Raw genomic sequence first — 17,396 nt, 5'->3', positions numbered from 1 at the left:
GTCACACATGACTGGGTTTTCCATGGCTTCCTGAGTCACAACCCCTCCCAGTAGCACTTTAAAAACCACTACTTGTCACCTTGCACCTTGAGGAAAAAAGTCCTTTAAGAGTATCAGCTCATTGGCCCGGGAGAGTAACATTTACCAAGCCTGAGACATTAGTGAGCTGCACTGTAATGCTGTTGCCCCTACTCACGAGAGGCTGTATTTTGTGGGAAAGAAATGGAAGGCTTGGTATCTATGCTAGCAGGATGGCATGGGCTTGCCTCTGCAAAACTAGAGATCTACTCTCCACATTCCTGCCAGCACCTGCTATGGGCGCTTTGAGGAGTCACTTAGCCATGGAGACCCCTAATGTCCTCATCTCTAAAATGGTAGGGAGGTCTTAGTGACCTACGATGAAATAATATCTACACCCCCTTCCAAGTCTGACATTCTGTGAGCCTGAGTTTACAGTTTGCAGTTTGCACAGTGATGTTGCAGCTTTTCCTCTGCAGTGTACACAGACCTTCCCCCAACAGAGTCCTGCCCACGGGACAACAGGTGTTAGCAGGTGTTAGTTGTGAATGACTCACCACAACTACCCTTGGTCACAGCAAGCCTCTCCTCACATGAACCCAAGGGCTAACAGCTCTCAGCCACCCCCACAAGTGTGCCACTCTGCTAATGGTGTTGCTTTTGCATTGCAACACATTGCCCGCCCCCACCACACTCACACTTAGCATCACTTACACCACCTTTTCTGACTTAAATAAACAACCTCACCGACCATAGTTTTGACAGAATGGGGAGCAGTTTTTAAGAAGCATATTGTGCTGTGAATATACCACATGGTCCTATACCTAAGGTGAAGGCTCATAAATTCTTGGTGTTGGGCACATGGACAGTGCAGGGCTGATCAGTCCAGGGCTTTGGGGTATAAAGAAACATCTGGGGTGAGTCCTAGCCACATCATTTCATTGCTGTGTGACTTTATATGTGTTTCTTAACTGTTCTGAGCCTCTGAGGCAATTTCTTTATCTGTAAATGGGGACAATGATAATAGGTAGCTATCTTGCGTGGTTGTTGGGAGAGTCATTGGGGTCTCAAAATGCTCTTAACACTGCTGCTGGCATTTGAGTTCTGGATAAATGGTCACTGTGTCCACTGTTCTTTCTGATTTGTAGATGAAAGAATCCAAGGGTGAGATATAGCCATATGTGTGCGTACCTGGGAAGAAGCAGGAGTAGTTGAGTGGAAATCGAACCTACAACACCAGCTCATAGTTACACTCACTTCTGCAACTAACCAGCCCTAATCATATCATATCATATCATATCATATCATATCATATCAGTGTCACACAGAGGGGGAAGAAGGAAGGGAAGATGAAAGACCAAGGCCACAGGAAGAAGAAAGAGATCAGTCACAGGATGTCCAAGGCTGGAAGGATCCCAGGGTCATAGAGCTCATCATGCTGGACCTCGGGGCTAGGACACCAGTTTCCTGGTTCTGGTCTGAGTGCTATATAGGAATCATGCTTCTAATTGTGTGGGATTTCCTCCTTGTATATTAACTGTGTACCCAAATTAACACTCTAGCCTGCCCTCGCTTAAGGAGGCAGCACAGGGCTGGACTCCAGCTTCAAGATGTGACTCTCCTCTGCCATATTCCTGATGTGGGCTGTCCACCTTCAGGTCCACTTCATGTACAGATGAAGGCCTCACACCAACCTATGGAGCCCACTTCCTGCTTATCTCTAATTATTAAAGAGATCCTTGTTCTGAGCTGAAGCCTATATAGCACCTCCTCACATGCTCACACACACTCCTGGACATACACACAGCTGTGGTCCATTGATCCCAGTCCTGACCTTGGCAGTGCCACAAAGGAGAAATAGTGAAAGATGGAGATGAAAAGATGAAAGGTGGCAGAGATAAAGAGAGAAAGAAAAGGAGAGAGGAGAGGTAAGGAAAGGGAGGTATGGACACACAAGAGAACATAGAAAGAAAAAGGCAGAGAGAAACATTAAGGGTGTGTGGTTTGGGGGAGGCAACAAAAACACACTGTCAGATGCCTTAAGGCAACTAGAAGCGATTCCACCCCACTCCAAAGCAGCACAATGACCTCCCACCTCAGCCAGCCTCCTCCTTCTCAGCATCTGGAAACCAGTGAATCACCATCCTCTGAGTCACCCATTCCCACTTTGGGTGGGGGTTAGGTTCACAGAAATCTCTGTAGTGCAGGGAAGGGCCCAGGCAGCACCTCCCTCCCCAGTCAGGCTTTTTCCAGGAATAGAGAAGGGAAGATCCCATAATATTGACTTCTGGAAGCTCCTAGTGCCTCCTAGAAAAAAGGAATTGGAAACCAGCAACCAAAAGACATAAAAGACAGTCTCTGCCAAGGCCAATTCTGGCTTCTCGGTGTCTTGCTACCTCTTTCTAGCCCCTTTCCTTCTGTTGTTCTTCTTAGGCCCCTTTTCTCTGAAAGGCTGAGTGTCATGCTCACTTTCTTTTTCTGTTTTTCTCATTTCAGCTTCAAAAAAGCCTCTTCCTCCTACTCCTGAAGACAACAGGGTAAGTGAGAGGCCAAGCTCTAGGTGTGCAGGATGTGGGGACAGCATTGACTGCGTCTGCCTGTGTCTCTCAAACCCGGGTGTGTAAGGCAGACTGCAGTGATTCCCCGAACTCACATCACTGTTCCGGACCATTCCATGGGTTTGGCCACAAACAAACACCTCTCTGTTTTCACTCCACACTCATGCTATCAAATTGTGGGATTACTCTATGCCTTGACAAGGGAGCGAGCGCTTTGGAGAAAGACATTTGATGATATTTTCTCATTTTAAAGCTTGGCAAAAGGAGCTCCAGAAGAGCTCTTGAGGCTTTCCCAAGGCTATTCACCCACTTAGCAGGACCCAGAGATTCTGGTCTGATGGTCTTTAACTCCAGAGGTGCTTCTCAAAGTATGGTCCATAGACCAGTGGCGGGCATCAGCCTCACCTGAGAACATGTTAGAAATGTGGATTCTCGGTGGCCACCTGACCTGCTGCATCCAAAGCCCCATGGAAGGGCCTGTAATCTGGACTTGAATAGACCTCCAGGTGATTCTGAGGTCACCCAAGTTTGAGAACCACTGGTCTGTCCTGTCCTGACTTACAAGACTTAGATGGTATAGCACCCACTCTGTGGAAGATTATTCTGGTAAGAAGGGAGAAAAAGGGATGCAGGGGAATATACCCTTAACTTGTGATCATATCAATACCAACACCTACCTACCCACATTCACTTACGAGCCCTCTGTTCCAGAACCTACCAGTTGTGCTTCTTGCTGAAGAATGAGCTCTGCTTTTTTTCTTCCTTTCTTTTTTTTCCTCCAGCTGACATGGTGACATTTCAAAACTGGCAGCTTTCCCATCAGCGAAGCTCTAAATCATCCAAGCTCAGCTGGGTTTTGGATCTATCATCAGCCCACTCGCTCACAACCCTAAAGAGAAGCACTTACACCGTAGCAGAAAGCAAACCCTCTTTCCTTACCTTCCATAGACCCAAAGTTTCACCACCCTCTCTAGCGATGGCTTCCTCACAGTCCCACCTAAACCCACACCTCTCCTCCTAAGTCGGTCTGCTCCTGCTTCCTCTCAGTACCGGTGAAGGAGACTTGACATCACAAGTTAGCATACAGAGAAACAATGTTTTAAAGCTTTGCTTTTAGGCTTTGTGTTCCGTGTGAGACTGTATGAGAGGCAGGCAGTCCTCCACAGGGGGACAGAGGGTATTTTTTGGTCAAGATGGAGAATATCCATGGTGGGAGTAGCTGACAACCCCAGGCCTCTCTTGTTTGTGGTGCAAAAGAGCTCAGTTCCACAGTGAAGTCCAAATTCCAGTCCCTCTTGGCCTTCACTGAGATCCTCTAAGGGTCCTCCCAGTCAACCCAGAAGAGCTGCCCAGAAGCCACTCAGCAAGAGTCTGCTTTGTTGGTCCCCAGGCTCCCTGTGAGGGACCCTTACACCCTTGCTTGTGCGCTCTGGGGTTTCTGTGAGGCTCCTTGGGCCATCAGCACTCTACCCCGCTGGGGCCAGACAGCTCTTGGGGCCCAGGAAATGGAGTCTGAGGCCTGTGTGGAGGGGCCAGGAAACCTTAGGCCTCACACAGCCCTTCTGGAGTCCACAGATCTTCTGTTTGTACTGAGGCCATCCCTGATTTTCTCACTTTAATCCTGTGCTTCTCGACCATATCAAACCCAGTGCTCCCTTTTCTGACAATTATCTTGTAAAGTTCCTTTTGTTATCTTGAAAAGGAAGGAGTAAATAATACAGCTTTTATAAGCACATATTTTTAAAAGAACCAGTACATGCCATAACTATAATATTAAGCACAGGGAAGAATTTATATAACATGTCTTTCTGTTTATAAATATTGAGTCAGGACAGTCCCAAAGGATATAACAAAATAACCAATTGCTTGTACCTGTAGGCAGAATTCTATTAAATTTGTCAGTTTAAATGCAACTGATACAGAAATATTTTATCTGTGACTCAAACACAATGTTACCACCACCTGTGATATGATTTTCTGCAGTGGTGAGCCACTCTTGGTCAAGTTCTGAATTAAGTTAAGTGTAAGCTCCCCTCAGTGCATTCCTGGGAAGCCTAGTACTTGTATCAGGTAGAGGTAGGACCTAGGCCTAGGCTCTTTGTATATGTTATAATCATAAGCAGATTTCTTACCACATGGATGTCTAACAGGGTGTGAGACCCTACAGAGCATTCTGCAGTGGCCCTTGCCCACCAGATACCTATAGCACACATCAAACTTGTAGCAGCCCAAATACTCCCCTGGATGTCCCCATGGGAAAGCATCCCATAATTTGAGAATTCTGCTCTGATCTTTCTCTTCCTAGGGATTAACCAGTGAGCTGGACCTCTAGTAGTGTCGTGCCACTTTTCTCCTGCATCTTCTCCAGGTGCCCTTAAGCACTATTCCTCCCTCCATTAGTTCCTAAGCAAAAGCCTCCCGTCTATCCACGCTTGTCTGTAGAAATCAATGCACCACCACCTCATTAGTTCCACATGTAGCTGAGCTTCAGATTCCAATCTGGGACCTTTCTACATCAGTAAAATAAAACTCCCATGCTCTTTAGCTTGGGTATTTTTATGCCACCAAATACTTTGCAGTACTTACAGAACTTGGACTTTCTGACACTGTCACTTCCTGGCCAGTAACTCAGTCTTTCTCCATATTTCCTGTGTCCCTGAATCTTCCAGCGTGGTGAAAGTGTGTTCATCCTGAACTCTGGTGATCGATTTCTGATCTCCTCTTCACATTCCCAATTTTTCATCCTAAGAAAGGTACTGCAAGACAGAAATATAGGTCAGAGTTGGTACAAGAGAAAGAAGGGAGCTCGTGTATGAGTAACGAAGGAAGCATTAAGACTGATTTCCCTAAATTGGCCATATCTCTTTCCCCATCTGAGCCTGTTTCCCCATCCTAAATGAAAGAGAAAATTAAATGCTCTCAGAGAAATTTCAGCTCCGATAGCCTCTGAGTCTGTGGATGTGGACAAACCCACAAATCAAATCAGCCAAGCATGGGCTGAGTGACCTGGTGTTGACTACACCCTTTTCCAAGAGGCTGCAGAACAGGACATGGTGCAGACAGAGAAACCAGCAGGCAAACTGGCTGCTTGGAATGCACTGTGGTTGAAATTTACCTCATAGAAAGAATTGGATACTGATGCCTTTGCATCCTATTTAGCAGCATATTTCTAGCTCATAAAAAAAGCCAATAGAAGAAAGCAGATTATCTCTGCAAATGCCTCCATGGATCATAGGAGCCAGTGTATTGACCTGGCACAAGTTCAGAGTAAGTTGCAGTTTAGGAGTTTGCTGACCTTGTTTTGCACTTCACTTTTTTATGTCTTTGCTTGGTTTTGTTGTCCCTTCCCCAGCGATCACTTCAGGATCCTGAAGAGATCCTGGTCATTGCCTTGTATGACTACCAAACCAATGACCCTCAGGAGCTGGCTCTGCAGCGCAATGAAGAATACTTCCTGCTGGACAGTTCTGAGACTCACTGGTGGAGAGTTCAAGACAGGAACGGGTAAGGCATCTTTGTGGTTACCGACCCAGCCTTTGAGGTGCTGTGAAATCAGACAGTGCTGCAGTGATCGGACCCACCTTCCTCAGAGTGCCCAGCAGGCCCACAGCAACGAGTCGGAAAGGAAAATGGGTGAGAGGAGGAAGGACAGTGGGAGGATTCTTTCCTCTTCTCAGAAGTGGCCTGGAGGCAACCACTTGCTCTGCTTGCTTACTCTCTGTACCCATCTTCAGAACTCCTGGCCTTGAACTCATCTAAAAATCCCCTGGGTTTTTCCACCAACATCTGCAGTTTGAGAGGTTGGAACCTGTTCTGCCCACCACTGTTGTTCTTGAGCGTTAAAATGCAGCTGAGGTACACCCCAGTATGAAGTGCTTATTTTTGTTTGAAAGAAAAGGTAGGGAGATGGCCCAGATGGGTGATTAAATTAGGAAGCATCAGAACATACTAAAGATTTAATTATGAGTATAGTCATCGGACTAGCCACCCAGGTGATTTATGAAGAAAATAAGGTTGCACAAATACTCATTGCCAAGTATGGGATTTTTGAGTGAAAAAATCTTATAAGCGCTTCTTTAATCTGAAATGCAAAATTGCTGTTACTAGTTCAGTATGTTCTCAGATGTAGATACTAGTCCCTAGCTTGAATGCATAACATTTATACGGTTTTATGAGGATTTTTCCTTTTAATATCAGAGGTATTTGGCCATGTGCTGGGATATTTTCCAAAATATGAGTTCAATGATTGCATAGATTCAGCACATAAATGTATCCTAATTTAGCAAATTTCTTTGGAAAGCACTTGGGTTATCTCCAATAATTTGCAGATACCTACAACACTGTGACTAATACATTTTTATATATTAACGCCAAAAATTAATAATTATAATACATTCTTTTATATTAATGTTAAAGGTTTAATATTTTAATGCATAAGATCATTATTAATTAAAAAATATGAAAAAAGAAAAAGAAAACATTCTAGCTTTGCCTATGATAATGTTTTATTTGAAAAAAAATAATGAAAAAAAAAAAATTGAGGCTAGGAATGTAGCTCAGTGGCAAAATGTTTGCCTAGCATGTAAAAGGCCCTCAGCTGGATTCTCAGCACTAAAGAAAAGGGAAGAAAGGAAGGAAGAAGAAAGAAAGATTGTAGGTGAGAATGTATGGAAAATAAGCTACTCTCCATGCACCCCCTAACTCAATCCTATTAGTACTTTCTTGTGTGTCCTAGACTAGAAATTTACACTGACACAAATGTATCCTTTTCATATTTGCATTCAGATGATTTATTCTGTCCTTTGCCTTTCTTTTAACCTTAAATGATATATCTTAGACTATCTTTTCATAGCAACACACATATCTACCTCTTTTTAACATAATTGCATGGTGTCAGAATGTATGGTTTCATTATGAATATTTTAAGATTTTGTGATGGGACATTTAGTGTTCAAGTTAGTTGGATTTTTCTTGTTATTTCAAACAAGGATATAATGAAGAGCTTTCATTGTTGATATAGGCTGGCAATCTTTTGAATACATTATAAAACATTTTTAATCATTGAGTCAGAGTATGTGATAGTTTAATTTTGATAATAATTTTCTCAAGAAGCTTGCCAAATTTACATTGCTCACAATAGGGTTATGGATGTGCCAACTCTATCAATAATCAGAGAGGGGGGGCGGGAGGGAGGGAGAGAGAGAGACCAATCAGGTGAGTTAGATAAAAACTATTCTTGGGCTGGGGATTTAGCTCAGTGGTTCTGCTGCCTGCCTCAAAAGCGTAAGGTCCTGAGTTCGATTCCCAGTAACCCCCACCCCAAAAAGGGCCAGGGATTTAGCTCAGTGGTTCCGGCAGCTGCCACACAAGCGCAAGGTCCCAAGTTCTATCCCCAGTACCAAAAAAAAAAAAAAAAAAGAAAGAAAAGAAAAAAAAACTGTTCTTAAGATCAAGGCTTAACTTTTCAAATCCACTAAAATTTACAGTCTCAAGACATCTTCTCTTTAAGTATCCTCATCAATCCCACTGTAGAGGCAGGGCAGGAGAGGCGAGGTGGGTAAAATGTGATTAGATGGAGAATGCTAGATTGAAAGGCAAGTAGCTTACTAGCTAAGAGCAGACCTCAAAGCCCTCTCATCTGGAACTTCTTTTTCCAGTGACTAGTGGGGGCAATCAAGATTCAAGGCTGTCCTGGTCCACCAATACCAAGGACTTCCTCAGAAGTGTATCAGTTCAATCACCTATCATTTAGCACCCCTAATGTGCCAGGAACTCTTCTAGGTCCTCATTCCCCAAGTGACAGTTCACCCTTTGTTCAGTGGTGCCTGGAAAGGCTCCATCTACATTTCAAAGGGCATGAAAGAGGAGCCCCTAGAGGCCAGCCTGTGTTCTGGAACTTCCCCTGTCTGCTTTATAATAGTGTGGGAAAGCTTGTGAATGGGGAGAAATAGGATTTGGACTTTAGTATCAGACTCTGCTCCTATGTGACTGTGGTCAAGTCACTTACCTTCTGGGAATCCGTTTCCTTGACTGTAAAATGCAGATGATATCAGCTTTTTGGGTCTCACCATGTTGAAAAAATCAGAGAAGCGATGGAAATGAAAAGGCTTTGTAAATTCTACATATCCACACATAACTGATAAGGATTATCATTTATGTAAATAACCGAACTTAGATTGGCATATTAAAATAAGTTTATTGTATTGAACAGCAAAATAGTTTGTTTTATTAATATAATTGTAAGCATATTGTGTAGCCAAAAAAAAAGATGAAACCAAGGGAAATTCTAAAAAAAAAAACAAACCAGAAAAGGATTAGTAAATTTCACAGGCTGATTCCCATTGATTACCCTGGAGTACTGGGTTTGGGATGATTCTGAACCTGTATGTTCAATCCTCCAAGAAATTGTACCATGATAGATTACACATGTTTGTCTTGAAAATAGTTTAAGGTCCCTTGGTTTACAGGTAAGAGCCAGATACCCAGAAAATGCAAGGGACTCTGCCCTCACTTTCTGGTATTCAACAAGTAATGAAAATGAAAGGGCTTGGAGAACTGCAAAGCTATTCATAAATATAAAAATATTGATACTCATTAATTTCTTTTTATGTTTTTTTGTGCACAAATATTAATTCCTCCTCAAAATTGTCTTCCCACCCCCAGTACAATCTGACTTTATCCTTTTTTTCTTTTGTTTATAAAGCTGAAGACGCTCAGTTAGGGAGTCCTTGAATTGAAAAGCTTGTAATACCTAATGGGAGCATCTTTTAGGACCTGTAGTTGGAAAGTTACTCTTTAATTACTTTAATTCTATAAAATGATGGCACTAAAGTGGAAAAAATACTGATTCTCACACATGAAAATGCTTCATTTAAAAAAATAGAATCTAAATATTAATTTTTTTTCCAGTAGAGGGAATTTCACAGTAAGGAGAGGCACCAAGCAGAGCTTTTTAAAGTAAAATGGACATTGGTTATTTATTATATTTTAGTAGTGAAGTCTATTGCTTTTAAAAGATAACAAGCTTTTGTTACTTTTGTCAATTCTTTTATCGTAAAACTTAAAATATATCTTATCACACATACCAAACAATCTGAAACCTCTTCATCTGGAACTGACTTTTTTTTTTTTTTTTGGTACCGGGGATCAAACTCGGGTCCTTGCGATTTGGAACTGACTTTTAATGGATTAGACCTATAAAATGAAGATGTACAAATTAGTTCTATGTTAGTCTAAATATTAATTTCTTTTTTTAACAGCCATGAAGGATATGTACCAAGCAGTTATCTGGTAGAAAAATCTCCCAATAACTTGGAAACCTATGAGTAAGATATTTTATTTGTTATTTGGGGAAAAAATATAGTACTAAGGAATCCTCCCTAGATTAAGTAAGTTATGGTTGACTATAAAAATACCAGATGATTTCTTTTCTTGACATGTTTTCTTCTCTTCTGTTATCTGACCCACTAAACAGTAAAAGAAAGAGGAGGGGAGTGTGGTATATGCTACCTTCGCCTTTTATCAAAGGAATGATTCTCAGGTACCTGAGAAGATTGTAGTAAAAAGAAAAAATTCTATTGAGAACTCCAGAAATGCTGGTTTTACCTGGGGGGCGGGTATGAACACTGGCTCAGATATAAACTGACTTAACACTTAGTTTACTGTGATACTTCCAATACTGGGAGAACATACAAACAAGTAGACATTAAATGTCTGTTTAGACTGTGGAAACTGTTTATTTGTAAGCTATCATTGAGGAAGATAGTTCACGGAGGTATGATTTTAATGGAACTACTGAATGTTTAATGAAATTCGATTGTTGTGTACCGAATACCTACCATCTACGTATACATCCCAGTTCAGAGTCCACAGGGATCCAGAAGCAGCGATACCTCAGTTGCAATGCTTACACACACTGCTCAGATCTTGGATCCTAAATAACACTCCCCACTGAAAAGAACTAGAACGTCTTGGAGAAATAGCTTGGGGATTTTAAGGTTGGGGCAGGGAAAGAACAAGATGAACTTTTAAGCTATTTTCATTAGATAACAAAATTATAAAAATAATGCAATTAGTTTGCAAAAGGTCTGGAAGACCAGCCTTAAAGAGGAAAATATGGCAGTTGTTTTAAAAGGATATTTGCTGACTTTCAGACTGGTATTAACTTTTTATAGCTGTGCTAATACTGTTCTACTTATAACCACCCACTGACTTATGAAATAGAGAGGAAACGAAATGTTTTGTGAGACTACATTATGGAAAATCTCCAACATGCACAAAACATAAAATAATATGATCAATGTGCCCAAACCCAGCTGCAACAATTATCAATATTTTTCCAAATCTATTTTATTTTGTTCCTCCCCAAGTAAACATTTTACTACCTAAAAATGGGTCATGCCTTTGTTTTTGAGTTAGAAAACACTGATAGAAACAGAGTGAATAGATGATTTTTCTGACATTGTTTTATTTTTAAAATAAGATTTTAAAAAAATACCACTGACACATGACTTTTTCCTGCTTCCAGGTGGTACAATAAGAGCATCAGTCGAGACAAAGCTGAAAAACTTCTTTTGGACACTGTAAGTCTCCTTACCCTGTCTGTTGACTTAAAATAAATAAATGGCTGGTTTTTTCAGCCATATTGTGATTTATGCCAATGCCGTGGGTTGGTGTGTTAGATTAACAAGTTTTCACATCTGATGATGAATATTCCGGAGGGCTTCTGGACCAGCAACAACTAGAGAAGAGAAGAAACCTAAGGAAGACTCCAGGCCATCATGTTAGTCCCACAGCTGCAGGGGTCTATCAAGGCTCTGCCTATATGCCTAATTCTCTGCTAGGTCAGAAATCAGATTCTGCATGGTTGGACTTTGTGTCCAGAGGAAATATACCACATATACCACTTGCTTTCACTTATTTTTCATAAACCGTCTCTTCTCTAAGGCATGCAGCATGAACAGCGGGGTTGACCTTACCCAGGGATATCAGGATTAAGGGAGAGAGGCATGAAAAGATAGCGTGATAAAGTGAGGTTGCACTGGATTCTGGTCCCTGTTCTGTCTCCAGCTCAGTAGATTTTGGGGACATCTTTTCTCCTTCTGGGCTTGTGTCCTGTCAGTTCTTCAATGTTGCATCCTCCAAGAAGCCTTCATGCCTTCCCAGTCCCACAGCAGGAGCTGTTGTTTCTCTCACCTTGGAACCTCTTGGTGTAATGTTATTACTTTCCAGTGGCTCTGTTCTTACTCCGCCATGGCTCTTCTGATTTTCTCTCCTGACTTAATTCCATCTAGGTAGAGATGTAGTTCCTAATGAGCAGGTACTCCGTAAATCACTTAGTATACTTTCAGCATCTCACACACTGAGTGACCCGAACTTCAGACGAGAGCCTTATCTAAAGCATGAGTTGATCATACTTCTGAGTTTCTAAGATGTCATCAGAAATGCATCAGCAATAGTAGTTTGTTTCAAGATGAGAGAGGATCCACCTCAGAATGAAAGCTGGCTGTACATCAGAGACACTCAGAAGCACATTGCTTATTTCACAATGTGACAAGGCCACAGTCATCAGTCTATCTTTTCACAACAACCTACCCTTTGTGGAGAATATTTTCCATAAGATCATGTTCGAGTTGTACAGACAGAAAGAAATATATTCCTAACATAGCCAGCATGCCTCAGATGAAGACAGACAATGGAACTCATGCTTCCAACAGATGATACACTACAGCATGCAACAATAATGGCTAATAACAACCCTAATAGCCTTTGTTCTGGGATTACATTCCAGGAACTGTCTTATGCACTCTACTTAATTTCCCCGGCAGCCTTACAAAGGTCATTTTTCAGATGAGGAAATCGATGCTCATACCTTTTTTATTTATTTTTTTTTTTTTTGAGGCAGGGTCTCCCTTTGTAGTTCAGGCTGGTCTTGAAATCACTGTGTAGCCCAGACTGGCCTCAAACTCACGGCAATCCTCCTGGCTCAGCCTCCTGAGTGCTGAGATTACAGGCGTACACCACCACGCCTGGCTCAATGCTCATACATTTTATCAGAAAACATCTGGAATTCACAATGTTCAAATTAAAATTCTCTTTAGAGAACAACTGGTCCATGTCCTTCATATTAAGGGGCGATAAATGGGGAATAAGTTCAGAAAGCAGATCATTAGCATTGCCTAGTCTAAAACAGGGGTGCCTCTTCAAACACACACACATAGACCAATTAATGAAGTCAGTGTTAATAAAGAAATATATGAATTAGTTTCTATTTTGCCATCCCACCAGGGTGATACATCACCTCCTTTGCATTACTTTTTCCTCTTGTTCCCTCTTTATTTTCCTGGATTAAGTAGCAAATGGTAAAGTGAGACCTTGGGTATGTTCCAGGGAGTGACGGTCTTCGGTAGCTGCATCGCACAAGTCAGTGCCCCCTTGCATAGCGGTGACAGGAGTACTGACCTCTGAGGTGCCAATGCCTTGGTGGTTGTGACTATCTCTGAGCTCCTTGGAGAAAGTGGGCAGTAAAGCATATGTTACACTTTCAACAGAACCCTTGGCTGCCTCAGTCCAAACGAGAGTTTCCTGGTGCTATCACCAAATGTAGCCCATAGCAGCTACAACATGCTCTTCGAAGATAATTTAATGCCTATCAAATGACCAATGGATAAACAAATGTGGTAGATCAGGCAATGAAACATTATTCAGCCATAAGAAGAGTAAAGTACTGATACCTGCTACCACTTAGATGAGCCTTGAAAACAATATGCTAAGTGAACAAATTCATCACAAAAGACCACATATTCTGCAATTCTATTTATATGAAGTATGGAGAATGAGCAGCCCTACAGAGTCAGCATGCATATTAATGTGACAGAGGTACAAATGGGACAGGGATTTCTTTTGGGGGAGATGTAAGTGTTCTACAATTAGATTGTGGTGATGGTCACACAACTCTGTAAATTTAGGAAAGCTCATTGAATTATACACTTAAAATGGGAGAATTTTATGCCCATAGACCACTTTTACTTCAGAAATTGGATAAACTGCTGACCCCAAAGGGGGGAAAAAAAATCTAGTTTTTGAAAACTCAATATTTAAAAGAATGATTTTTAAGCAAAAGTTAAAAAGGTTTTTAATATTTTGCTGAATAAACAGTTAGCATTCATATCTGAAATGGGAAAAATAAGAATCTGGTTGGGTTTCCTTTTCTTTACTATGCCCAAGATTCCTCACACAGCTCCTGTGACAGTAGAGCCACAAGGAGGGCAGCAATGTGCAAAAGGTGCATTAGTGTTTTCTGAAGATTTACAACTCAGTCTCCTGAATTTAATAATGCATGATATATAAAATACTCAAAGTAAACTTGATATGTGCAAAAGACAAAATGGAAGGACTATTTCATGTCATTTTAGAAAAAGGAATGTAGTAACTTTCTTGTTTTGCTGGATTCTTTCTCTGCTTTCGGGCAGTAGCAAGAGAGGGCAGCCCAAGCTCTCTGCCTGGAAAACCAAGGCTGCAAATGAAAAGCAGAGATCAAATCTGAACTTCCAGTTCCAAATAGATTCCTGAAATTTCCAAGAGAGATCAGAGGAGTTAGGGATTTCAAGAGTCTAACTGTTTAGTACTCAAACCCAAAGTTTACGTGGTAAATTATAGGTTTGGCAAGAACACACAATGATGTAAGAGCACAGTGTCTCCCACTTCCATCCTCTACAGGGCTACAGCCAAGTTATAGGAAGCAAGTATGACTTTCTACATGTATTTTTGTGTGTGTGTGTGCGTGCGTGCGTGCGTGCTTGTGTGCGTGCATGCATGCGCACACTTTTGGGACCAGAGGTTGAATGGGTTTGTGTTGTTCTATGTGGTATCTAGTTTGGTCTGTATACTATAACTGTGTGCCTGCCACATGAGACTCCTGTCTAACTCTGACCTTCACTTAGGGCTCTCACGATCTGTACATTAAGTAAATAACAGGTTTACCAATGTTACCGAGGCAGACTTAGAGCTGGGTAGGGACAGAAATTATGCATGACTTACTTAAAGCAGAGTTACATTTTTTAATTCCCACTTGGAACAAATAAGTTGGCATATCCATTTGCTTATGTGTATTTCATCAGAAGTGGCAAAATTTTCAGGCAACGAGAGGTACATTCTCGGGGCACTCCCTTCTGCCACCTCTGTTATGAAGCCAGGAGCTTAATGTTTTTCATCCTGACCTACAGCAAAGTCAGCACTCTGGAAAGAGCCTGACAAATATATTTTCCTTAAGGAATTGATGACGCTTCTAGGATAGGAAGTTTCGTGCCCATGTAGGGAATGGAGAAATATTTTCCAACATCTATTGAATGGAGGCATCATGGAGTGGATAGCATTGTCATGGGCTTTGTCGCATGCCAAAGTAACTCTGCCTCTCACTTGTGTTGGGTGGTAGAAAAACCACTTAAGCTCTCTGGTACTCTGTGTCCTCCTTGGAAATGGAGGACGATAATGTCCAGCCTTCAGCATTTGGGGAAGTATCTGCGGAATTTAGTACATGATGAGCTCTAAGAGGACAAGGCTTGTATCTGTCTGTTTTCGTTCATGGATAGTATCAGCCCAGAACTTGACCCATGTAGGATCTCAAGAAACAGCTGTGGAATGAATGAGCGAAATGGTAGCCACTATTACTGAAAATTTGCTCTATTCCAAAGCAGTACTGCCTCCCTCTACAGTTGGGTGCATGGGCCTGCTTTTCTGAAATCACTAACATTCCTCTCTTTCCAACCAAACTAGGGCAAAGAGGGAGCCTTCATGGTTCGAGATTCCAGGACTCCAGGAACATACACTGTATCTGTTTTCACCAAGGCCATTGTAAGGTATGGTGCTGACTCAGCAAAGTAGAGAGGGAGCCGCTCCTGAGGTGGAGGAGGGGTGGGTTACACACAGCAAAGCCAAACAGTGCAGAAGGCAGATGCTCACTGGAAATGGCATGGCCTGAGAAGGTCAAGGCCAAAGAGATTAAGGGCAGAACTGAAGACATTTAGAAAGAGACAGAGCCAAGGCTAGATGCCAGTCAGGTCCTCTTCCCCATTAGCATGCCTAATAGCAGAGCTCTAAAGAAACAAAACGCTTGGCCCTAGCTTTAATGAGAATATAATTTCATTTAATATATAAAATAACAAAAATGATATTTCCAAATGGAAGTGAAAATATATGAATTCCAGTTCTGGCTCTACTAATAAAACTTTATTGATAGATTCTTACTATGTGCCAGGAACTTTACAATTTCCAATCCTAAGAACCCCTGGGAGCAGGTATTACCCTACTTAGCTCACACAGAAGAAATCAAGGCTCAAAGAGCTGCTGCTTCCCTACGCCAGGGGAGCGGAAGTAGCCATGCCCCCTCCATGCTGAGCCTGGCAGATCAGAAAACCCTCACCAGCAGGCACTCCCCCTTCCATTCAGTGCTCTTAGGTGGCCAAGGGTCCATCTAGCTTTCAAATTCTCTTCTCGTCACAACATTAATAAGAACGAAACAGTTTGGCACGGACCAGAATGCCGTGAGAATTTAGAGGAGAAAAATAATTTTCAAGGTGACCTCAGGGAATGTTTATCAGAAGGTGGAGGACATAAGTGGGACCTGGAGGAAGGGCAGTGTGTGGACAGGTGGTGAGGAGCAAGGCCACTGTCCCAGGAAGGCAGAGGACACGGTGAGCATCACAGAGGGGATGTGGCTGTGTCATAGCCAGGGGACAGCGAGGAGAGTAGTCTGAAACCCATAAGACCTGATGGAGACAGAATGAGAGCTAAATTCTGTGATGGGGGTCCACCAAATCACCGGCAGTTCCAGTAATTCATGAGTATGATCCCTCACACACAGAGCAACATTCATTAAGATTATGTCCACAAGGAGATACAAAGAAAAATCAGCAAAAGGAAGAGGCACATAGGCAAAGTCCATAGGAAACCAAATGCAGCTTCTAAGATACCTTTCCCCGTGGAGTCACACAAGACATGCTTAGTTTAGCAAGGAGGTGTGACAACACACATGAAGTGTTGTCCAGTAGGGGACTCACTAGAGACTCATTACCCAGGGCTTTTACTGGAGACTGGTTAAGTACACACCCTCTGTCTAGCACCCCCCAAAATTCCAGACTCCCACAAGGAAAACTCACTTCACCATAGACCACAATGACACCGTTTCATCACAGCCAGCAGCCCGTATCAGGAGTGGTGACAGCCTTCCTGAAATCCCAACACCAGCCAAGGGTTGACCATGCAAGCAGTTCTTCCCAAGCGTGCCAGTCAGCCTACAATGCTAAATCTTCTGCTCAAAGTCAAGCGAGTGTGAAGGGCCCAGCAAGGATTCCTCAACAGACGGCTGACAATTCGCTGAATCCATAGGGCAGGGAAGGCAAACATGTAGTGTGTACAGTGCCATTTCCCCATTCTGTGCCTGTGAACCCGTCTGTCACTGCACTGATGCCAAGTGGGGCCAGGTGCAGCCTCAGAGTACTTCTTAACACAACAGTGATGGCGCCAGCAACCAACCTGTCAGGATTGTTGTACATCTGCCATGCTTGTGAAAGATTACACAACAAAGATAATACAAATCTGACAAGAGTAGATGTTTTATGTCTCAGTATTTTTCTTAATAATCACCATGTTTCATTTGTTTAAAGTGAGAACAACCCCTGTATAAAACATTATCATATCAAAGAAACAAATGACAACCCCAAGCGATACTATGTGGCTGAAAAGTATGTGTTTGACTCCATCCCTCTTCTCATCAATTATCACCAGCACAATGGAGGAGGTGAGTTTTAAAAGGCAAAGCCA

The 17,396-nt window shown here is 42.3% G+C and overlaps 1 protein-coding gene across 3 annotated transcripts in view; it reads left to right on the top strand.

Annotated features, from left to right (window-relative positions):
• The window catches only part of Itk (IL2 inducible T cell kinase), a 73,007-nt gene that overhangs the window by 39,416 nt on the left and 16,195 nt on the right, over window positions 1–17,396 (top strand). For all 3 annotated transcript variants that reach the window (XM_004836493.3, XM_087194913.1, XM_087194912.1), the window contains exons 5-10: window positions 2,515–2,555; window positions 5,929–6,080; window positions 9,836–9,901; window positions 11,104–11,158; window positions 15,351–15,433; window positions 17,240–17,373. In XM_004836493.3, the coding sequence (XP_004836550.1) occupies window positions 2,515–2,555; window positions 5,929–6,080; window positions 9,836–9,901; window positions 11,104–11,158; window positions 15,351–15,433; window positions 17,240–17,373 (531 nt within the window). The remainder of the gene's footprint in view (window positions 1–2,514; window positions 2,556–5,928; window positions 6,081–9,835; window positions 9,902–11,103; window positions 11,159–15,350; window positions 15,434–17,239; window positions 17,374–17,396) is intronic.

The sequence above is a fragment of the Heterocephalus glaber genome, unplaced genomic scaffold (assembly GCF_053883595.1).
Source record: "Heterocephalus glaber isolate CG9 unplaced genomic scaffold, H.glaber_assembly_v1.0 deba00001606, whole genome shotgun sequence".
NCBI classification, from domain to species: Eukaryota; Metazoa; Chordata; class Mammalia; order Rodentia; family Bathyergidae; genus Heterocephalus; species Heterocephalus glaber.
This window is presented reverse-complemented; position numbering and strand designations above follow the sequence as displayed.